Genomic DNA, 24,508 nt, shown 5'->3' on the forward strand with positions numbered 1-24,508 from the left:
TGATGAGCACTCATCCCCCTCCTGCTCTCACCTCTTCCCTCCCATTTCCAAATGAAGCTCCACCTAATGCCTCAGGTTTAGCTTTTATATGGTTTATATTCTGTGCTGCTTTAGTGAGTGTCTGGGCTCCATATCAGGGGATGGTGAGCTCTGTGCACAGAGCAGGGACACAAAACAATTCCTGCTCCAGCTAGGCACCAAGGACAAATGATCCAAACCTCAGCCCAGGAGCACAAACAGCGTGGGCTGGAGAGAGAAAAACAAGCAGGATGGGACTGATGGGCTGGAGCTGGAATGGGACAATGAACTCCAAGGTGCCAATGGAGCAGAACTGATCCCAGGGAGAGCCCCGGGAGCACTCGTGCATTTTGGGACCATTTGGGTTCATCTTGGGTTCATTTTGGGACCATTTTGGGTCATCTTGGGTTCATTTTGGAACCATTTGGGTTCATCTTGGATTAATTTTGGGACCATTTTGGGTCATCTTGGGTTCATTTTGGGACCATTTGGGTTCATTTGGGTGCAGCCCTGGCTGGGCTCTGGTGCTGCCCAAGGTGGATCCATGGAGGAGATCCTTTAATAAATCCCTGCTTTATTCTTTAGTTCTGTCCAGCCTCTGTTCAGGGTAGCCTTGCTAAGGCATCACTCCTGCCTTGGTGGCAGTGGGAGTGCTCTGGTGCTCACCTGAGCTGGGCTCACCTGAGCTGGCCCTGCACCCCCAGAGGCACACATCTCCAGGGACCCTCACCACAGAGCTCTGGGGGTTCTTGGGGAATGCAGCACCAGGCTCTTGTGCCGAGGTGCCAGATCTTCCTCATTTTCAGTAACTTGGTGTCTCCTGTTGCCATGGGAATCTGCACACACGTGGGTTATCAGGGAGGATCTGTGGTGCACCAGGCAGCTGAAGGCTTTGCTTTGTTTTCCTGCCAACGTGCTAGCTCACAGCTGAATGAGAATTTTTGGAGTCTACCCCAAGAGTTGCCTGCAGCTTCCCACCTCAAAGCTCGTACATGCTGTGTCTGTAGGATGCCTAATGCTGCCTGATTTCTCCAAATTCAGATTAGTGATCTCATCAGATGAGAGGTCCGACAGGTGGTTGCTGCCTGTCCCTGAATCTCAGTCCTGTGTCAGGTATCAGTCTACCCCAGAGGTAATTAAAATGATCGAGCTGCAGTGCAGGGCCAGATTATTTAATGAACTTACTAGTTTGAGACTCCACAAAAAGCAGACCTTTCCAGCAGGGTGGGTATGAGATGAGAAACAGCAGAGGGGAGGCGGATGAGCAGAGAACCTCAAGGAAGCAGTGAGAGGAAAGGTCCTGCTCTGCTGGGCAGTGATGCTATAGCTGCAGTCAAACACAGAGCAGGAGAGGGGATGTGGTGGGTCTTGGCCAGATGCAGGTGATAATTCAGATAAAGAGGGTTCCCTGACCATCCCATCTCCACACAGAAGGCAAAGGTTAAAAAGGAGAGAAATCCCAGCCTTTGGGAGATCCTACTTGTGTGGCCAGTTCACTTTTGTACCACAGCTTTCCCTAAATATTTTCAAATGTGGTAGAAAAAAAATATTCAAACCTAATTGAAAAAGAAAAGGCAAACCCACTGAAGTATAATTTTTCAGTTGTTTGTTCAATAATGTTAAGACTAAAGGTAATAAAACTTTTTTCCTTTTCAGGATTTTGAGCTGAACAATGAGCTGAAAATGAATGTGTTAAACTTGCTGGAGGAAGTTTTGAGAGACCCTGACCTTCTGCCACAAGAAAGGAAAGCTACTGCAAACATATTAAGGTAAATTAATTTCTAATTATTTCACAAGTTAACAGAGTGAGATTGACTGAATAGCATAGAATTCACAGGGCTGGGTTTCCCTCCAGAGTATTTAGTTTTGAAGGATTACTAAGTGTTTTATGAGCCATAAAGCAGAGCCTGCCTTAAGTTTCATTCATAAAAATACCTGTATTGGAAAGCTTTGCTGCAGAGCAGCTGGCAGCCATGAGTTCTGCCCTTAGGTAGAGGGAAAACAGCTCTGTCTAAAAAGTGTGAATATTTTATAGCCACTGGCTTCAAGCCCACTGTCCTGCAACCCTGAGGATGCAAAAAACATCTAAACACTAAGCAATTATCAAATAAATGAATTAATTCAAACATCTATAGACTAAGGAGTGATTTTAATTAAACATAATGAAAAACATGGATAAATCTATGTATGCTTTATTAACATTTATGTAAGTGTTCTGCAGGTAAGCCAGTAAGTGTACAATAAATAGAGTATGCCTGACTTTTCTAAGACCATTTGACAGGTTTCCAACAGATATATGAAAAAAAAGGACTGAAAAAAATCACTTGTGAGGACAAATATCAAACAAAAGATAAGAAACACAGATGAGTGCTTATTAAAAGCACCTTTCTTCTTACATAAACAAAAATAATTCTCCTTTCAATAATACTGTGTGTGCTGCTATTCCATGTAAAATCATTGTTTGTTGTTTATCTTCCTTTGGAAGAGACAGCAAGTCAAAAGAGCAAGAAGGATGAGGATGATGTGGATTTTTATAACATGTGTGACAAAGGTTCTTCTCACAGTGGGTAAAATTACCCTAAAACTTTCAACCTCTTAAGCAAAAGTTTTAAAACAAGCCTAGGTTGGCTGTTTCTGGGAGAGTAATGGATTTATAGAGCTTTACCATACAAGCTCATAAAAAATTTCCTGTATCCAGGTTCAAATGAGCCAATTTCCACTAGAAACTGCATCAAAAAACACACCTTTGTGTTTCTGTGTAAACGATGAATTGTCTCCATGTGCATCCTTTAACTGCTGTTCTAGGAAATTGTTGTTATTGTTTGTCCTCTCTCCCCTCCTAGAAATTATTACTGAGAACCTGAGCACACCAATGAATACAGTTCATCAGATATTTCCACTTTTACACATTTTTCAAAATTTCAGACTGAATTTTTGACCATTCTCTGAATTTCTTGGGGCTTTGTTTGTTTGTTTGTTTGTTTGTTTGGTGTTTTTTGATATTTTTCCAAAGGAAATAACATGGGAAAAAGAGTTGATTTCTTTTAGCCTTGGCTAAAATGTCCTTTAATGCTTTTCAAGACTGGCGGTGCTGCCAAACATATGTGGATGCTGGAGAACTTGATGTGAACTATTTCAGTCCTACTCCTATGTGATTTAAATTTCAGTGCAATTTCTCACCCTTTCAGTGGAAGGAGGAGGTGTTCAGATCACCTCTGGGAAGTGTCTGGTAATTAAAAGTGATTTCCAGGGTTTAACAAAACACTGTAATTACTGCTGGAGATGCAGGCTCTCAGCAAGGCTGTAGAGTCAACTGAGTAAAGGGAATTACAGGATATAAGGAATAATCATATGAAAAACACCAATCACTTGTTCTTTAAAATCTTATAATTTTATTAGTAATAATTTTGGAGTAATAAAAATTTAGACAATGAGGATTACGACACTACAAGAGAGTAAAAAAGAATTTTGGACGCCTGGATGTTTTTGGGCACTGAGCTGCCAAAACCAGGCCTTGTGAATAAAGAAGTAACCCTTAAAAGCAACAGCCTGTTGCATATTTATATATTCATATATCTCATACATGATCTGTAAATTCCTTGCAAATTAAGAACTTTTCTGATTTTTGTCAACTCCTTCCCCTTAATCCTGGTGGTTCCATAAAGACAGAGAGAGGGTTGAAGAATGTTTTTGTTTTCTGATAAGGAGGCTGCAAATCTTTGTGTGTCCTGTTGCTGTTTATCTGTTGCAAAGAGCTTCTTGTTTATCTTACCCTTTTCTTGAGCTAGTAAAAAATATCTTACATCACTGAGTTCCTGTTTTAACATTATGTTATAACCTAAAACTGTATTTAACACACTACTTAAAAGGGATTAATACAGTACTAAAAAATAACCCTCCATAATACACATAGATTTGGGAAGAGCCAGTCATCAAATAGACATTTTTCACAATCAGCAGCTGTTGGTGTGTAACTTTATCCGTGGTACTGACACAGGAGTGCACGTTCCTTTGCTCTTCCACAGTCCTTAATTTTTACTGGATGTTTTTAAAATAGAAATATTGATAAGATTTCAGAAGCCCTGATGGAATTGCTGGTGGGAGCAGGGACCTGCTGTCCTGTGCAGACCGAGCACTCAGTCCTGGGGCACCCAGGGCTCTGCTCCTGCTGTGGTGGACTCACAAGGCTGCTCCTTGACAGCTCAGCTTGGCAATAGCCAGATTATGATTAATTAGATTAATCAGAAATGGGGGCATAGCTTCTGTCAGGGGGTTTAGCCTCCCTGGCAGGTTGCAAACATCCTTGTGCTGTTCTGGAGCTGATTTTTGTGAGTGGTTGGAAAGAAACGGAGTCAGGAGAGGTGGCACTGCCCTGCCTGTGTCCTCTCCAGAGGGCAGGGGAACGCAGGCTTTCCCACATCTCCTCTGCAAGCAGAAGTGCTGCTGTGGTGCAGCAGGAGGAAGCACTGACCTGGGGTTTGTTCTGTGCCTTGTGTGCCCTGGCTGGGTCAGTAGGTGAGAAAAACACCAATCACTTGTTTTTAGAATTTTTAAACATTTAATAATAATAAAATTGTTATAAAAATACTAATAAAATTAAAGTAATAAAAATCAAGAGTTAGGACAATTACAATTACAATAAAAAGCAAAGAATTACAGATGTCTGGATGTTTTTGGGCACTAATCTGCCAAAAAGCATGCCTTGTGAACAAAGGAATCACCCTTAAAAACCATACACTGCTGCATATTCATATATACTTCATGGTTATGCATACATTCTATTTAAAACAAGAAACTCTGGGATATGTCAGCTCCTTCTTGTAATCCCCATGGTGTCTTTGAGCCTTAGCAAGGCCTGAAGAAATTAGTTTCTTCTGATAAGAAAACAAAAAAATCCACTTCTCTGGAAGATTTAAGTGTTCTGTGACTGTTATCTCAAAGCAAGTCTCTCATTTCTTTATAAAAAAAACCCACATTTATAGTTTCTATTTCAACAGTATGTTGTAACCCAAAACTGTGTTTAACACACTACTTAAGAGAATTAATACAGCATAACTTTCTAACTTTGCACACATAGTATTCATTGTAACATTTGCAATAATAATTGCAAATGCCAGCCATGAGATGTGCATTTTTCACAGTAGGTCAGGCCAGGACCGAGGCTGCTGTGCCCTAGGCTGGCGAGCTGTGGCTGTTTGCTGCAGGAACCAGCTCCTGCTGACCCAAGGTGCTCACCCCTGGGCTCAGGCTCCACTGATCCCCCTGGAGGGGCTCCACGTCCCTCAGGGTCCCTCCCTCTTCTGCATCACGCTGGGGATTCTCTGCCACGTCACAGCCTGCAGTGACAAAAATTATTTCCTGAGCTCCTTCAGCCTTCCATAGGCTCTAAGGGCCATTTTGAAGGGTTTGCATTACCAAGGAGCCCTCTGGTGTGTTATGAAAATTAACCCACAAACACCAGAGGCTGATGTCCAAAAAGGAGACAGAGGAGTCCTTTTTACTGTATTTGAATAAAGGGAGAGGTCATGGGGCATTCCCCTGGGGTCTCTCCAGTTTTTGGAGGATGCAGCCTCCTTTTTATCCCAATTTCCCAGCCACATTTCCCTTCTCTCTTTCCCCATTGGCTGACGTACTTGAAAGGTGCTGTAATATATGATTTGGAATAAATTTGTGCTCATATAATTCATTTATAACAGTACAGACTTCCCAGAACGCCTGATACCAGAGACTTCCCTCTAAAGTATAAACCTTCCTTTTAACTTTTTAATTCCTATGGAATTTAGGGTTTTCCCAGTCGTTTCTTTCATCTCTCAAAATCCAGTTTAATTTATCAGCAAACCTGAAGTTTATTTGTAAAAACAAGTATCTTTCTCCATCACTGGAATCCTTCCCATTGTCTCATCTCCCAGTGCTGGTTTTATCTACCAGCAGACCCACAGCTGGTTTATAAGGACAAATCCCTCATTCCTCTCAGGTGGGAGGCTGTGTTTACCTGAAGCACCAATCCACAAAACAACGTGCAGGCAGGCACAGTCTCTCCCTGCCACGGGGGAGATCCTCTCCCCCAAAATTCCCTGAATTCAGGCAGAACCCAGGCAGGGGCTTGTGTCTTGCTCTGTCCCCTTGCAGAACGTGCAGAGGTGGTCCCAGGGTTTGTGTTCCTCTCCTGGCTCCTGTTCCAGGTTCTGGCTTGGAGAAAAGCTGCTCAGCCTATGCCCTGCACCTTGCAGCGATTCCTTCTGAATGGAGACCTGTCATCTAACACCACTTAGAGGGGAAATACAAATTACCTGGAGCCGAAGGGCTTTTCTTACTGTGGTTAGAGACCAATTTGTTTGAAGATTTCTGACAGCATGCTTTTCATGGGCAAGCACAGGTCTGTCGTAGCAGGAAGATTTGATGAAACTTTCATTCAAAAGGTTTCTCTGGGATGGGTTGAAAATGGGAAGAAGGACTGATCCAGTTGATGTGTCTGTCCTTCATTAAAAAATAGTCTCTCACCTACTTGCTAAGTGAGTGCTGTAAATTTTTGTTGTTCTGCAGAAGTGCTTGCAGGCATTTTGTCTAAAACATGTATTCTATCAGAATTCTGGGTTGCCTGTCAACTGTCACTGTAGGCCCTGCCTTCCCCACATCTCAGTTTTTGTAGCCTACTCTTGAGTCTGAAAGGTTGACAAACACAGAATGGGCTTAGGACAAGCATTTGTTATAAAAAATTCAATTTCAAACATTTGTGAAAAAAAAGTTCTTGCTTTCTGACGTATTTTCTATGCCTCCCTGAAGGACATTGGGTAAAAATACATCTTTTTACAAGCTGCCCCAGCCTTTGCATGCATGCACATCCTTGGGAAATCCGTCCCCTTGTCAGCAGAGATCAGAGGAGCAGGAAAGGTTGGTTTGTGTCCCAAATATCCAGCATGGTCAGCTCTGGGAAAGGTTCTGTTTAGAATATGAATGACAAAAAAAATGTTGCTGGGAGATGCTGAGCTGCTTCATGCCCTGAGTCATCAAACAAAGCAGCTGGTATTTCTTGCTTGATGGGATTTCTGCTGTGTGGACTGACAGGGTTCCTCTTCAGGGTAAAAATGCTTATTTTAATTCAGTATCTGTTCTGAAAGCTAGGCAAACCTCCCAATGTATGTTTTGCTGGAGATTTTATCAGCCTGATTTACTAACCCTGGAAATCTAGATAAAATTTAATTGATAAGAAAGCAGGAAGGTGTAGGTTCAGACTGAACAGCAGTGAACAAATTTGATAGATAATTCTATCTGGAGAAAAGCAGGTTGTTTCCAGAAACAGCTCTTTCTCCTTCTTCTTCTTCTTCTTCAGACTAAACGTAAATGAAATGAAGGGATACACAGATGTCAAAATGTGATGGATGAACAATTTTTATGCCTTGTATGATCTCACCAAGCAACACATTTCAGGCTCTATAACTTGCCCTAGCTTTTAAATATTTTTATATGCTTTATGTACCACAAAGAAAGGACGAGACACATGCTTAATATTTTCAAGTAGAAAATTATTTTAATATTTGGCCTGGTCAGGCATGAGGAATAGTGAGAGAGAGAGAAAGAGAATCTTAACTGGTGATTCTAAGATGTAGAAATATATTTCTTTTATGTTTAATTTGTTCATTTCTGGAGATACTGGAGGGGTCACCCTGCTCAGTGCTCAGCAGGACATTGCTCAGGAGAGCCCCTCTGTGCCTCTGCTGTCTCCCGTGACTCTTTCCACAAGGATCTGCCAGGAGCTCTCCAGGGAGTGCAGTGGGAGCTGTCCAGGCAGGCTGGGCAGCCCAGCGAGTGTCCCCACTCCTCTGCTGAAGCTGGGTGTCCCAAGGCTGACAGCAGCACAGACTGAATGGAAGCTGTTGTTGGTGCTGTCAAAAAATGCCATTTTCCAGTCTACAGGTCTGTTGCCCTCTGCAGATTTCACTGTAGAATATTTAGGCATAAAAGGAGAGTTGGTTTTGGGTTTTCTCATGAGACCACTGTGGTAGGAAAAAAGCATCTCTTTAGAGCGACAGATTGAAAGTCTACATAAAACATGAGATGTCATGGCAGAGAGTATCAGGAGGAAAGATGGGGGAAAGCTGACTGTTTCCATTTCAGAATCCTGTGCTTTTATTTCATATTAAGCAAATACAGCAATTTCTGTATCGAAGGGGAGATCCTGATAGAACATAAACACAACACAACATAGAATGATGTGGAAGTGACTCAGGTGATGGATTTTACACAATTGATGAGAATTCCTGGGGCAGAGGGACAGGGGCCTGTGTGGTTGTCATTGCCAGAGGCTCTTGTCACAGGATGAACACCACCTTCCTGCAGGCCCCCAGGCACGAGGAGCAGCACAGAATAAGCTGCTCTGCAGGACAGATTGCCAGGCTATTTACAGGGGCTGAGGCTGCACTGGTTATTATCCGGGCAAGAAGCTTAGGGTTCTCCTGGAGAGGTAAACACACCTTGCCCTGCAGGCACAAGGTGTTTCCAGCCCTTATGGGAAAAACCAGAAGGTGTTCTGCGTGGATTTTTAAGGCTGCAAACTAAGGGAAGGAGGCTTCTGCCATCCTGTATCTGCGTTTAATTTTTAATTTTGGCCGGGCAAACCAAGAAGAGCCTGGTGTGCTGGATGAAAGCTTCCTGCACACCTCCTGGTACAAGTCCATGTCTCACAGCCAGAGCCAAGGTCTGCAGGCCAAGTGGTGCCTTCCCTGGTCCTTTCCTGGAGCTGGCAGAGCCTGCAGCACCAGGGAGCAGAGGGACATCCCGGGGTCACCACAGAAAACAGAATTATGAGGTTGGAAGAGACCTCTGAGATCATCAAGTCCAACCCATGCCCTGACACCTCACTAGACCATAGCACCAAGTGCCATGTCCAGTCTTTTTTTAAACACATCCAGAGATGGTGATTCCACCACCTCCCTGGGAAGACAATTCCAGTACTTTATTATTCTTTCAGTGAAAATTTTTTCCTAATATCCAACCTATACTTTCCCTGACCAGCTCTCGGGGCCAGCCTGTTGGAACCCCAGGAGTTCTAAAGTCCCTTTTCTCCCAGCCCGCGTGGCCAAAGGAGACTGAAATGCATAGGATTGGCTCCTCAATGTTGTTTATTTTTCTTTATCTGTAACATTCTCTCTCTGCCCTGATGAGCTCTGTCCAGCAGCTCGGCCATGGCATTCTGTCTGCCCTCAGGGTGGTGTTTGCATTTTATACCAAAAACTGCCTGTGCCATGTTTGCAATAACGTGCCAATATCTGTCATTTGTGTTGGACAGTGTGTCTGTCCTTAAACCAACAGAAAAGTGTCACCAGCACAGCAAGATACGGAGGGCAAGGAGAAGAAGAAGAAGGCTGTGACACACCCAAATTCCTCCATCTTGACCTCCTGAGCTATATTCTAAAATCCCCAAAATTCTACTTTTCCACCCTGTGTTAATTCAAATGTCACACTGCTCAAACCCTTGTGGCTTCTAATTCCTCACACAGAGTTGGCAGCTTTTCCCACGTGCTAAAATGGAGCCCACAGGTGTTTTTGACTTCATGCCAGGGTCTGGAGCCAGCCAGGGCAGCCAGAGGGATGTGCTGGACTCCAACAACCAGCAGAGCTTTGGGATGGTCGCCTGAGCTGTGCTGGGGAATTCAGCTGAGCAGGGCCCCCCTAATGCTTTTTCTCTTTTCAAGCCTGGTCTTATAAACTCTCAGGGACAAGCATTATACCCTTGACAGCTCAGCTACCTCAGGTGGCATGAAAGAAGCAGGATGGCTCCTGTGACAATGTTGGAGACCAAAAGTTTTAATAAAAGGCTGTCACCCTGATTCTTAAGACTTCCTAAAGCCTTCTGAGTTTACATTCCTTTGGAGAACTTTCCCACACAATTTCTGTAAACAACGTATTGTTTACATTCTTTTATGGGGGTGGAGAACACTTGATGTACTGGTGGTTTGTCCAATGTCTTTGGAGAGGTGGCCCATTCACTCTCCAATCCAATGTCACCCTTGGGAAGGTATAAAAGACAGAGTCAGATAATAAACGTTCCTTTTTTACCTTGGAAGCAGCAGGTGGTCCGCGTGGTGCTTTCACGTGTCCCACAGCGACAAAAGGCAAAATAAAAAAGCTCTTTACAGAGAAAAACCAAGCCAGGGCAAGAGGTTCTTGCTCCTGCTAAAACACTGCACAAAAGCAATTCCTTCTTTTGTTTTTTTCTAGTGAATTGCTTAGGCAGGACTTTTTGTGTCCTGTCCAATTGGCTATCCTTAAGTTTGAGGTGAAGTCCCCAAGGTCCTTTGAGGTGTCTTTTAACCAAATTGAGGAGAGAAACTTCTGGGCTTTTGTCCTTTTTAAGGGGACAAAGGGTAACTTGTTTACTCCATCAACAGGGACACATTCCCACACCCCCCTGCACCTCACCTCACCCTGAGGTTCACCCTGCTGAGGGGAACCAGCACGGTGACTTCTGGGCACAGGGTTGTGTCCTTTCTGGCAGCCTTTTACATTCTGACCCATGTTCCTTCTCCCTAAACCTTCTCACTCCTGTATGACATAAATCCAGTGTGGTCCAGGTTTCTTTGTGCCTGTAATTCCCACGTGAAGGGGTAACATCCTGAAGATCCTGTAATTATGTGCCAATGTGCTACATCAGGGTAGATGTTTGATCAGTAATTACTTTCACCAAGTTAATTTTTGACCCATTACTGTGAAATAACCTCAATAATCACTGGTTTTCTGTAGCAGAATTGTTCAATTCATTCAATAATACTTTCATTACTGAAATTTTGTCCTGCAGGACAAAGCTGCAGTTTGCTGTTGCTGTCTATTTCCACACACCGAGCTCAGTGTGGGACACTGAGCAGGACAATTTCCAGGATTCATTAGCTGAAAGATCTTAAACCTCCATGGAAATATTTCATCTTACATGCCTCTGATGCTGTAGCAATTTATATATTTTTACTTAAAGCAAGAAATCACATTTTAGGCTACAGATTTTTTTTCCTTTACCTCCTCAATTTCAAACTTAGGATTTATTTTAAATAAACCACTTTGCTGATCTACAATAAACTTCTGTCACAACCATGGACAATTATAGAGGATGTTCTGCTATTTTATTTTTCAGGACTCTTTCTCAGGATGATCAAGATGATAACCATTTGAAAATAGAGGATATCATTCAGATGGTAAGTTCATCTTGAGAGTTAAATACTCCTAGAGAAAATGTTGTGTGTTTGAATTAATAAAATGTAACACAACTGCAGCTTGTATTTGTGGATAGATAGACTGTTTTTTAGATGGATATATATATATATATACAGTTTATTTATTTATATAGTGTTTTTTGTAGTGTTTTTTATAGCGGGAATGTCCATTTCAGTTTAGAGGTTGTAAGATTTTGGAGCTCCTGTCAAAATGAGCATGTCAAAACTTTAGTATTTGGATAAAATCTCAATATTTAAAAAAAGGGGAAGATAGTAATATATATAAAATTACAAGTGCAGAGTTTAATTAACCCACATTCATACTCCTGAGCTGGAGTATGATGAATTTCCATACGGGTGTTTGCGTTGTCTGCGATGGTTGTTAATTCTCGTTTCTCCCGAAGTTAATTACAGCCCGTGGAGCGTTCCCGGGCAGCTGCTCGTGCCCCGTGGCACTGCAGAGACCCCTCAGAGTTGTCCTTGCTTTGCAGCCAGACTGCCCCAAGCCCGAGTGCTTCGAGACGCTCTCGGCCATGGAGCTGGCGGAGCAGATCACCCTGCTGGACCACGTCGTGTTCCGCAGCATCCCCTACGAGTGAGCCTGCCACTCGTGGCTTGGTTTGGTTTGGGTCACCCCTGCCCTCTGCACAGGCCTGTACTGAGCTGGCCAGCACCCCAAAACCCACCCTGGGTCACAAGTTCTTTAGTAACGGCTGATTCGGTCTATTAGAGAGTGAATTATTTATTTAATAGACAGAAAACTAACAGGCATAAGATATAGACAAACTAGCACTACACAGGAATAAGGACAAAAAGAAAACTACTAACAGCACGAGGTTAAAGGCACGTGTTGATGTTATAGCTAGTAAAGAAATGATACAGCTTAGGATTCAGTGGATCTTGCCATCCAGTTGTTGGTGGGGCACGCACTGAGATCCTTTCCCTCAATCCCAGGGAAGCATCTGTGGAATCTGTGTCCAGGGAAAAGTCTCAAACACTTTCAGGGTGTGGGAGGCTTCTGCCTCTGTGGTGACTCGTGTGTGTTTGACAGTTTGTGGAACAGTCAAGAGTATTTCATTTATCTCTTCCCACATCTGCTCTCCGGGCTGAGCTGTTGGTCTGAGCTGGGGTCTGAGCCCTTCTGGGGCTGGGGATGACCCCTTTGGGCCCTTCAGGCTGTCCTTGATACCTGCACCCAGTCATGGCACAGAGGGTCCCTTGGTGGGACAGTGGCACCACCACCCCAACACCCCTGACAAAGGGTTTGCACACAGGCCAGGCTAACGTGCTGTAAGTAGGGCCACAGGGCTGGAAATCGGGATGAGGTGACAGGGGAGAGGGGATTAAGGGAAAAATAAATCTTCTTTACACTATTTAGCATTTCAGCCAACATTAGAAATGGTATAGTGAGATGCTGGAATTAGTGTAAAGCTGTGTTATTAGCTTCCAGCAAATTGAGGTATCCTTGAAATCTGCCTAGGCTGTGGTTACAGACAGACTCTGTGCTGCATTTATGAAGATTTTGTTTGCTTTTTTCCTATGTCTAGAGAGTTCCTTGGGCAGGGCTGGATGAAGGTGGATAAAAATGAGAGAACACCCTATATTATGAAAACTAGTCAACATTTCAATGATGTAAGTACTCTCAAATACAGTCTTGCTTTCTAGGAGCCCCATGGTCTGCCTCTGACCTCTGGAACAGAAATACTGGATTGTGTTGTGATGTGATGTGTTACCTGTTAGTGACTGAATGCTGCAGCCTCTTTGTAATTAACAATTTAAATCAAAGCAGATGAAGATTCTAATTTTCAATAATTAGTACTCAGCATTTCAGTGGCAATTTAAGAGGGTAGAACACTTTAAACTGTAGCACAGTGCCTTTCAGCCTACTGAAGAAACTTTAATTTCTCCAGAGAAATGTAACACCAATCCTATTTAATGCCTTTGTATCCCTACGTGTCTTTCTCCTTTATCATTTTTCTTAAATTTTTCTGGGAGACTTCCCATTGAGGTTCATGACTGGTGGCTTGGAAACCTTCCTACTGCATCCCCAACCTTTCTTTCCTGTCCCTATCCCTTCCACCTGCCCTGAGCTCTGTTTCAAATGTCCTTTCCCTGGGTTTAGGAATCCGAATTCACAGAACGATTGGGTTGGAAGAGACCTTCAAGATCATTGAGTCCAACCCAACCCTAGCACCTCAGCTCAACCCTGGCACATCCAGGCTTTGTTGAACACACCCAGGGATGGTGACTGCACCACCTCCCTGGGCATAACATTCCAGAACTTTATCACCTTTCTGTGAAATCTTTTTTCCTGATATCCAGCTTCAGTTTCCCTTGGCGCAGCTCTCGGTGTCCTCTGGTTCTGTCAGTTCCTGGAGAAGGAGCCTGGCCACGGGCACTTCCAGGGAGTTCAGGGAGCGCTGAGGCCAGCCCTGATCTCCTTTCCCCATGCTGGCACCCCCGGCTCCCCCAGGGGCTCCTCGCAGGGTTTGTGTTCCGAGAGCCATCATTCCGTGCCCAAAGGGGGTTTTCCTGCCTTGCCATGGGCTCTGCCGGGTTGGAGGGGCTGTGCTCCAGCCCCCTGAGCCCCTGCCTCTCTCCGTGGCCAGATGAGCAACCTGGTGGCCTCGCAGATCCTGAGCTACGCCGAGGCGGCCGCGCGGGCCGGCGCCGTGGAGAAGTGGGTGGCGGTGGCCGACATCTGCCGCTGCCTGCACAACTACAACGGCGTGCTGGAGATCACCTCGGCCCTCAACAGGAGCGCAGTCTACCGGCTCAAGAAAACCTGGGCCAAGGTGTCCAAGCAGGTGAGACGGCACGGCCGCGCCGCGCGGGCTGGGCGCCGTCGGCCGGAGGTGAGACGGTGCAGGAGTCTGCGATACTTCAGTGAAATTACAAAAAGTCTCTGTCTGTCAGCCCCCTGCCAAAGCAGAAGCCATAATTGGTCTGTGCTGGTTTCCAGGTTGTTTATTCTGATTATCTCTCACATGTTCTGCTGCCCTGCCCAGCTCTGTCCTGCAGGGCAGCGTGTGGGGCTCTGCCCTCAGTGGGATGTGACAAACATTAAATACCAGAAACTCCCTGGGCTGGATTTACAAGAACGTGCCAATATCTGTCACCTACGTTGGACAGTGTGTGCCCAGCCTGAACCAACAGAAAAATGCCAACACCACAGTGAGACATGGAGGGCATGAAGAAGGAGAAAAAGGACAAGGCACACCCAATTTCCTCCAGCTTGTCCCCTTTGGACCCCTCATCTAGAATCCTAAAATTTTACTTTTGCACCCGTGCCACACTTAATTATTACTCATATCAAACACTCAGAGCTGGTAATTCATCCTGTGAGATTGAAAACTCTTTTCCATGGCCAGAGATCACAGCCAGTGTCTCTGGGGGCTCTGTCCAGGGGGGTTCCTGACCCCTGCCAGGGTCCCAGTGTCCCAGGGCAGCCAGAGGGAAGCCCTGGATTCCCACAAAACAGGAGCCCCTCCGGTGAATATTTCTGCTTTTCTACCTGGGATGTAGAAAATGGAAAGAAAGGAGCTTCCACAGTTTGATTTGCAGCCTTGGAAGAAGCTTGGATTGATGTAAAAATAAAATTGCATGGACATTAATCAGAAAAATTATAAACCTATATCTCTATAGATTTAAGTAACAATATGCCATAAGTAAGTAAGAAACCGTCTTAAGTAAGATGGTGAAGGGTTTAATAGTAGTAATGTAATTATATAGAGTAAGCTAAGAGTTTAGTTGTTATAAGAGAAGTATATGTGTGTACATGTGATAGTAGCCCATTGGTGCTGCCCACAGTGCAGCACAATTCAGTGAAGGTGATAGGTTAGAAAAGCAAAATAAACCCTGTGGCAACTTCCCATTGGATTAGAATGTTATATATTGCCTTTTAATGAAGAACTTTTGACTACCTTGAGCTATGGCTGACTGCTTGCTCCTTTAAAATCCCACAGCCTCTGAGGCTGGTGTTTATCTGAGCAGTAAATCATTTTTAGCCTGACAGTAGTCTCATCCCTTCATTAAGGCATTGAATAGTGGGACTGGCATCTTCTGTCAAGGAGTTTTGCATGTGGTTTTTTAAATATGTGGAAACAAAATGTTTTCAGGGAAATTGGCTGGAGCCAGAGATGTGTGTGTCCTGAATGGCTGAAATGTTCAAGTAAACTAAATTTAGGCATTTTCTGGTAGACACATCTGGGTGGTTACAAGCTACAGGTAAAGTCTGGTCATGTGCCTAAAATAAGAACTACCTGTGCAGAAAGCCTTTAGGAAGGTCAGAACCTCTCAAATTCCTGAGTTTTTCTACCCAGAAAGAGGCTGTTGATAAAAAGTCTTTTTCATTTAAGAGCTCAAGTTTAGGTGCAGTGAACACCTCACTTAAACCCTTACCTGGCTGCTGAGAATGTCAGCAAAATGAGAATGACTGCCAGCCACAAAAATGAGACACACACATGGAAAAAGGGCCTGTCAGGATGAAGATAATCCAGTCTTTATGTTCTGTCTTCTAAATATTTCAGAGAAATACAATTTCCACCTTCTCCAGTCAGATCTTTCACAGCTGCTTCACAGCTGGTGCTACATTATTCTGTTTAAAAATCTGTTAAAAATTCTTTCAATACAAACTGCTGTAAGTGAGCTTACCTCCAAAATGTTTTATGGATGGAATTTGTTTGATTTTTAAACTTTTCAATTGAAAAAGAAGAGGTCAAACCCACAGCAGATTGATGTTGTGGCACTGTCCTCTGGTACCTATTGGGAATGCAATCTGGATTTTTCATCAGCCTGCTATGCAGAAGAAAGTGACCCTGTCTGCCTGCAGAGCTCTCTCTTAACTGGAAATTCAGTTTCAAATAGGATGAATTTCTCATCATTCTCTACTCTCCAGTCTCAATCTGTAGCATAAACAGGCTGAAAATCAGATTTATTTCCACTTAAGGAGGAGCCAGGGCCTGCTGATCCCACTGACAGTGATTTGTGTAAGACTTGAATATATTCCCATTTACATACTCAGCTTTTCTCTGGAACCTGGAGGCCAAATCAGCTCAGTGCAAGCTCCAAGGCAGTGACCACCCCTCGCTGCCACCAGCACCAGCAAATGCAGCTGAGGATTCTCAGCAACCTGTAGGGTCTGTTGTGTTCTTGTGTGCCCAGCAAACTGAATTCCAGACCATTAATGCAGTAAATGTGTGGGTTTTCTTCCATTTGCAGGGTAGTACCAGCATAAATACAGGTTCTGTGTGTCACTCACAGGGAAACTGAAATGCTGCCTGATCCCCATTTGCAGAAAGACAGGAGGAGCTGCAGTAAAGCTAAATTCCTAATTCAGTAATGCCTGTTGTACTACTCTTGAAAATGGGGTGGGGATAAGTGAATTACACCTTTGATAGAATCTAATTCCAGTCATTGATATGCAACAGCAATGATATTTGCAATGCATCTTCTTCCTAGACAAAAGCACTCATGGACAAACTTCAGAAGACTGTGTCATCTGAGGGAAGATTTAAAAACCTGAGAGAAATGCTCAAAAAGTAAGCTTCCCTACAGTATACAACTGTGTTTTGTTACAAACAGTGGATAGTTCATGTTAAAGATTAATTGGCTGTGATTAAGCTTTAATATATTTTTTTTTTGCCTAATAGCCTTTTAAATTCTAAGTTGGTTCTATTTGCCATTATTGTTTTGCTGCATATGCTGTGATTTAATACCCCTGATGGGTAACCATAGTAGCTCCAGAGAATTACTGAAACAAATTAAACTATTTTTTCTGTGTGAACATTCCCTGTTGGGTTTCACTTACACTGATAAACTTTTTCAATAAGTGTGAAACCAGCTTTATAAACTGAAGATTTTATGAAAAACAGGATTGTTCTAGTTAAGAATTTTAGGGTTTGGGACTAAGCTTGTGTCAGGTCACAGACCCATTCATAGGACAATAAATTACGTTTCTGACAAAAATTATAAGAGTAACATAGAGGCAGGCCAAAGGCACAGGGATATTTCTTCTCCTGTGGCTTCCCAGCCTGCTGCAAAACAGCCTGCTGGTTTTGTGCAGCAGTCCTTGGATATTGTTTTCTTTAATTGATTTGCCAGATTGCCTTTGACATTCTGTAATTTTGGTATCCAGAATATTCCATGTCAAGTGTTCTACAATGTATGCAAAACTGATTTCAGCTGTACAAAAACCTGAATTTTTCTGAGTTTTGTTATTGGAAGCAGGCTTTTCAGAATCGAGTAGCACAACTACTTCAAGTGATCTTGAGAGGAGCTGAGAACTGAACAGCCAGAATAATTAATGGTATATTTTTTAAATGCCATTAATATTAGATATTGGGCAGAATGCATTCAATCTATCACAGGCAGAGCAAACAGAACTCAGGCAGATCCAGAGGAGCTGTTTGTCCTGGAAAGGAATGCAACCCATGGATTAGAACTGGGCAAATAATAAAAGAGTGTGTGCAAGTTAGAGAAAAATGCATTTGCAAATGTAGCTGCAGGCAAATAAGCTGCTGTGTTGGTTTACAGCTGTAACCCACCTGCTGTTCCCTACCTCGGGATGTACCTGACTGACCTGGCGTTTATCGAGGAAGGAACACCCAACTTCACTGAGGAGGGCCTTGTCAATTTCTCCAAGATGAGAATGGTAATTTTCAGTTTCCTGCATTCGCCAACAGGTGTTCAAGTGCGTGAGTTAATTACTGATTTCCTTGAGACTCCTCTGAATTTACCTTTGGAGAGACAGCGCTGGGAGAGCGATTTCTCGAGCCAGTCTTCTATCCCCACCTTCTGGCAGGCTGGGTATTTCCACGGGCTTAATTTTCCCCAGTTCACTTTCTCAGAAAAGGACAGCAAAAGCAGCTGCCTGAACCTCGTGGAGGAGCAAGAAAAATATTATTTAAATAACCAGAATTACAGGAATGCAGTGATTCAGCAGGAAGCACTAATCACAGTGTTCTTCTCAAAGTGTGCTCTGGTCTGTCTGAAAAGCACTTTAAAGCTGTGTCCCACTGCTATGTATAATGCTGTTTTGTAACAGCTCCTACTAGGAGGGAGGCATGGAAATTTCTCCTCTAATCTCAGCTTAATGCCCGTTTTAGGGCTATGCTCTGCAGGAGTCACTCCAGGCAGAGAATGGGGAGCTCTCATTACGGGCAGAGTGGTGGCTCACTCGGGGCTGGCTGAGGACTGAATGTTTGATTTGGGAAAGTGAAGTCCTGGGGAGCTGTTGGGAAGTGATGTCTGCCCTTCCCTTCCCTCCTCCTGAGAGAGGAGGAGGTAGCACAGGCTAACAGAGACACAAGGTCCCATCAGGAGTGAAGTGTTGTGGCTGTAGCTGTGACAGACACTGATCCCTACCAGTTCTGCAAGTAAATGAACACATAAGCTTCCTATAATGAAGTTCTGTCTTTTATAGATAAGTTGAAGTTACATATATATATATATATATATATATAAGCTGAACGGAATAATTTGGTGCAGAATCCTTGCTTTGTGTGGCTTAGCTGAAGCAGAACTGTGTTTGAACTTGCACCCGTGTGTTCTTTTGAAAGATCTCCCATATCATCAGGGAAATCCGCCAGTTCCAGCAGACCTCCTACCGCATCGAGCACCAGCAGAAGGTGAGCCTGCTCCGAAATCAGGCTGTGGCAGCAATGACTTGTGAGGCACAGCTGCCACTGAAAGCTGAAGTGGGTGTCTGCTGCTTCCACGTGTGCAGGAGAGGACAGACAGACACCGGGACGGGTCCTGGGGTGGTGGGACCCTCACCCCGCAGGACCTCTTTGTTTGATGCCTTGTAAAGAAGTGTTTTGCTCCTTTGAAAGGTCTCTGGGGATTGCAGCTGTGGAGGGTGTGAGGGGTTCAGAGGGAGGTGTGTTTTCCCTGCCCTGAGATCCTGGGGTGAGGGTCAGGAGATGCCCCAAGCACCTGCTGAGGCATCCTGTAATTCCTTGTCCCTTTGCCCCTCTCAGGAGGGAGGCAGCTCTGACCAAAGCTGGTCAGTGCCTTCAGAGAAGGCACATCTCAGACTCCAGAAGAGCAGTTCGGGCTGAGGTAACCTGGCAAAGGATTAGCCCATTCCTAAGAGGAATTAATCCCAGTTAATTCCCAGAGGGCTGCAGGTGCATCTTCATGCCAGCAGCATTCCGAGCAGCTGCTGGGTTCCTCAAGAAAACCACACAAGGCAATCTCAGGAGCTGAAATACGCTGAAAGGGAAGGAAAGCTGGGAGATTGCTTGGCAGTTACCTGCAGCCTGTCCATCTGTGTTCCCCCACCCCAGGTCACTCACTACCTGCTGGACAAGACCCTCATCATCGACGAGGACACCCTGTACGAGCTGTCCCTGAAGATCGAGCCCCGGCTCCCCGCCTGAGCCCTGCCCAGGCCTGCAGACAGCTCTGGGACAGTGGAACCACGCCTGCCACCGCCTAAGGACAGCCAGAGAAACTCTGAGAAGAGTGCCAGCTCTCTTTTCCAGCAAGGGATACGGAGTCTCGCAGCCTTTCCCTCTCGGGCAGCACAAACGAGTGTTGGAGGTGAAAGGCAAAGACCCTTCCTGCCCGGCTTAAGCCATTTCTGCTTTGCAAAGGTCATGTTTGATATTTGGGATCATTAGGGACCATGGGTTCCTGGAAAACAGGAGACTTTTCTGTGAACAGGCACTCATTGCAGCCATCTCACGTGGCAAATCAAGGGTACAGGTTTAAATGGGGATAATAGGTCTGTTAGGATAAATAAACAAGGTGAGGTGGCTGGGTTGATGGCTAACTATGTGTTCACTGAGGCAGTAATGGTTGTGGTGTTCTCATTGTGTTAATTTCATTGAAAAAGCAGGATTTTAGCACTCATCTACCACTCTGGAGTGATACTAAGACAGCATCTAGTAACTTCAGATCTGCAGTTGTTTGAAACACCTGCTGTACATTTAATGCTACTCCTTACAAAACATTTTCTTCTTTAAATGTCTTGTCAGCCTTTTCTAAGGCGACTGATTGTATCCACGAAAACAATTTGTAAATATGTTTTTCATCAGTGAGAGTATTTACAGCACGGAGAGAAATGGACTGGTGGAATAGTTGTAAATAGTTGCCAGGTGGGAGGGTGAGGGACCAGAGGAGTGGTGCAGGGGATGGAGAGTCATGTTGCACACAGCCCTGGAAGAGGCACTTCATTTTCCTGCACCTCCCGCAGCTTCTCTGACAGGTCAGGCTACAGAGCACATTCTGGACACACTGTGGAGAGAAATACATGTCTGTCTGGCAGCAGGTGGTGATCAGCAGTGAGCACTTGGAGCTGCAGTGGCAGTTTCGTTTTACGTGAAAATCGGTGGTTTCAAAAAGTCTTAAAAGTCTTTATTTTTTTTTTTTCCTTTGTTCGGCCATTTGGCATTGACTTAGCTGTAAAACTGAACGTGTCAGTGGCAAACGTCGAATGCCAGCAAACACAAAGTACGTATTTTTATCTGAGCTGGTAATTATCACTTACTTTTGTTTGAGAAAATGTGTTGTTTGTAAATGTTTTCAGAGTCTCTGCTTTTGTGACGTACCAGGTAGACAGATGTCATTTCTACAGTAGTTGTATTTTCCTCAAGAGTGGCCTGTTGTAGCTGCATGGGAAGTGAGCTCAAATGATGTAAAGGGCATCATAGTATAAAACACAGGTGTTAGCACTGTTGAAAACAAAAATTGGCTGGAAAAGTGTCCTTACTTTTCCAATGATACTCAGCCAGTTGAAGAAATAGGGCTATATCACCGTATACCTCCCTTAAATCCTCTCAGGGAGACAGATGTTTAAAATAGATTGTGACTTAGGCCTATTTGATCTGACATATCTTACACAGTCGTGATGCTTCTTAACGCTGGCGATGAAAAATGGACCTGCCTGGCTTGTGGTTTTTGTCTTTATTTGCACTTTAATTACATTGCTGGCCCAGCCCAGAGCTGCACAACGAGTTCCATTTGTTCTGTCTGAGTGCGAGCGCCAGCATCTACAAATGTACCTTAGCAACTGTAAATTTCATTGAGGTCCTTCTCCACAAGGACCGTCTCCTTGTAAATAACTGCATGGGGAGGTGTCACACAGACTGGAAAATTCCTCCATTAGAAAAGCAGACAGCAGGAGAGAAGGAAGTGCTAGGGACACTTCAAATAGTTCTGGCTAATGGTTGTTGTAGAAATGTTACTTATAGGAGCTTTTTGTAGTAAAAAATGTGTTTGTTTCTTTTGACTAATGATTGACAAGAAGCTGATTGCATCCCAATGCATGATATGAGGAGAAAAAAAAAAAAAGAGCATGGTTTATGTGGACCACAAAACCAACTGACTGTGTATTTTCTGTACAAAAGCAGCTAGTTTCATAAAAACACTTTGAAGTAATGGAGCGACAGGGGAAAAGTGGTCCAGAAAGTGATTTCTTACGTTGGTTTTATTGTTTCCGTGTTAACAAAGAAAATGCGTAACAGCCGTCAGTGTGAATGGGCATCTCTGTTGTATGCTAAAAGTGCTGTTTATCTGCCTGTACCCCGTTTTACCAAATCTCCTCGATGTTGTTAGGGATACAGGGTACAAATCCTCGTCGTGCTCCTGTCAGGGTTCCTTGCTGTGTGCTTCACTCGTGCGTGTTGCTCGGTGCATTTCGCATTTCAGCGCTGGCTCGCAGGGCTGTGCTCGTGTGGCAGAGGAGGACACGGGGGCTGAGCTTTGGGATCACTGGAAATGTGCTGCTTCAGCCCCCTGGGGAAAGCACGTCCTGCTCACATGCCAAAGGTTGCCTCTTGCCCCAGTGGCCACTTCATGTCAGAATCGGGACAGTCGGATGGATGCTTGATCTGTGTTCGTAGCAACGGCAGCAGCAGCAAGAAAATCGTTCGATGATTGTTACGGTCACAATAACGTTTGACTTGGTGATGGCTTAATGCTGATGTTTCTGCTTGGGGATACACTGCTTTTGTTAAAGCACAGGGAAAAGTGAGGACGCGCCTTGCCGGGGCTGCAGCCCCGTGAGCACAGCTGGAAACATCTGTTCTGCAGCTGGGCAGCGGGCGGAGCGCTGCGCCTCGGCTGTCCCGAGTGCCTGGCTGTGCCTGGGAGGAGCAGCACCCGTGCCGGGCTTGGCCAGCCCCGGTGCGACCGGCTGGGCCCCGCGGCGTGCCAGGAGCTCCCTGTGCCCTGCGGGGAGACATCTCTCGCCTGCCCTGCCCCGGGCTCGGGGGCTCCGGGCTCTGCTGCCCGCGCCCGGGCGAGGATGCTCTGGGCAGAGGAGGACCCGGCGCCCCTGCACTTGCCTTGCGAGCCCGCACCCGGCGGGCCGGGCGGGCACGGGGATGCACACCGAGAGCCGCTGGCACCGGGTTCCAGTTGCCTTCGCCCCCAGCCTTCGCCCGCAGCGGCTCTGCCGGTGACCGAGCCCCAGCGCTGCCCGTGCCGCTGGGAACCGCAGAGCTCGCGGTGGCTGTTCCTTCTGCCCCTTTCCTCTGTGGGGACAGCTGGCTCCGGTCGCCCCGGTGTCACAGCGAGGAGGAGGTCCCCGTCCTCCTCCTGCTTTCCGAGTTTTTGATACCGGTTATTGTTCCGTAGGAGAAAAAGGAACTTAATTGTTTTATTTATTAATTTAAACCATGTTGATTTTGATTCCATTATCCCAAATTTTCCTTCATGTGTATTATTTATTTTATTTTAAGGGTTTTACAAAGACATTGTTTTGTTTGTATCAACATTCAGTCTCTCATCCTTTCACTCTTAGCAACAACACTAAACCCTGATGATTTAAAACTCTCACCCATCGTGACAGTTTTACCTACTCATAATTTCACCCACCAAGGGCAAAACCCTTCAGACCTCATTCTGATAATACCTTAGGCTTCACCGAGAGCTTTTCATAAGTCTTTGGGGATCTGGCTCTCAGCTCTTTGCCTGTTACAGTTTCTGCCTCCAAAGGTCAAATGTCTCTGTCTAGGATGCTTCATGTCCAAGATGCTGCTCAGTGATGGTTGTTCTGTTGTACCCGAGGTAGTCTGAAGTTCTGTTACCTAGGGCAGTAGATGTTTGTTTATTTGACAGATTGTTCCTATATTGAACGTGTTGCTTAGTGCACAATCCAGATGTTTTTGCATGTATTGCAACCTCTCTTCTGACCCGAGGTTATTGCTTTGTATTGTTAGTAAGGCATACCAGGCAAGGTGTTGTGCCTGGGTGCTAATAAACATCCTTTTCTTTCCTGAGCTTCAGGAGTCCTCACTGGAATTTATTATTTCAGCCCTCGTCATGAAAAATCCAACCTACTCCTTCTGTTGCACTAAAACACGAAACTCACACACTCACAATAAGATTAAAAGATTAAAAGGAAGTAACTTCTATTTCTGACCTCATAATATATAGAATTCTAAAAGGGACGATGGATTGGAGGATGCCACCTCTCCAACCACACTGGTCAAACCAACAGTCCATCAATTCTCTCCTCCCACAAAGAAGAATGCAAAACACTCCTTATTTACAGGAACAGGGAGTGAGAAAACCGCAGTAGAAATATGTAAACATCAGAAGGCATAGAAAACTTCTAGAAGAACTTCAAAACTTTTAAAAGATCAGCGTGACACTTTTGAATTACCACGTGTCTTAGAAAAACCAGTCATTAAAGAGGGAAAAATACATGAAAATTTTGGGTCAGTATTGGGAAAGAGTGGTTTGAATTACTGCATTTTACTCCTCTTTTTCACTCACGATGCATTGCAGCTGCCATGGGCATCACTGGTAATAAGTAACATTGAGTTTGGACTTGTGTCTCATATATCCCTTGCTTTCTCTGGGCTGCTGTCCTGCCCTGGGTTTAAAAGAACAGCAAAGGCACATTTTACACACCGAAAAAGTGGTTTGTAAGTAGGTCCTGTCCCTCCCCTTGTGATAGGAAAACAAGTCACATGGAGATAAAATCAGTTGCAAATTGAAGAAAAATAGGTGACAGAGGTTGGGAGTTCAAAGCCAGGTCTCCCCTGGTGTTACATGCTTTAATCACTGGTTACAGCTTTTCCTTCTTGAACTCAGAAATTTCATGAAAACAGAAAGATTCCTCTAAAATTTGTTGAATTAACATTTTAAATAAGTAAACAGCAGTGGCACTGCAGGTCTGTGTAAGAAGGAGATACAGCAAGTGACATAATCAGCTTCTATTCAGTACTTTGTGACCTTGTGGCCACATCTTCTCCATTCTGCTTACATTTTTGGTGCTCCACATAGAAACTGAAATTAACTGAGAGAGCAACTTACCCTTGAAGTTGTCAGCTACT

At 44.6% G+C, this 24,508-nt stretch overlaps 1 protein-coding gene across 6 annotated transcripts in view; it reads left to right on the plus strand.

Annotated features, from left to right (window-relative positions):
* The window catches only part of RASGRF2 (Ras protein specific guanine nucleotide releasing factor 2), a 129,532-nt gene extending 106,086 nt beyond the window's left edge, over window positions 1-23,446 (plus strand). For 5 of the 6 annotated variants that reach the window (XM_085567206.1, XM_085567207.1, XM_085567208.1 and 2 more), the window contains exons 19-27: window positions 1,675-1,787; window positions 11,141-11,201; window positions 11,711-11,814; window positions 12,767-12,851; window positions 13,829-14,026; window positions 16,680-16,759; window positions 17,754-17,871; window positions 18,779-18,847; window positions 19,508-23,446. In XM_085567206.1, the coding sequence (XP_085423332.1) occupies window positions 1,675-1,787; window positions 11,141-11,201; window positions 11,711-11,814; window positions 12,767-12,851; window positions 13,829-14,026; window positions 16,680-16,759; window positions 17,754-17,871; window positions 18,779-18,847; window positions 19,508-19,600 (921 nt within the window). In that variant the 3' untranslated portion in view covers window positions 19,601-23,446. Of the gene's footprint in view, window positions 1-1,674; window positions 1,788-11,140; window positions 11,202-11,710; window positions 11,815-12,766; window positions 13,804-13,828; window positions 14,027-16,679; window positions 16,760-17,753; window positions 17,872-18,778; window positions 18,848-19,507 lie in introns of those variants that run through there. The other variant, XM_085567211.1, reaches the window with a different exon arrangement.
* The last annotated feature ends 1,062 nt before the right edge of the window (window positions 23,447-24,508 follow it).

This window comes from Lonchura striata, chromosome Z (genome assembly GCF_050655825.1).
Source record: "Lonchura striata isolate lonStrDom1 chromosome Z, ASM5065582v1, whole genome shotgun sequence".
NCBI lineage: Eukaryota > Metazoa > Chordata > Aves > Passeriformes > Estrildidae > Lonchura > Lonchura striata.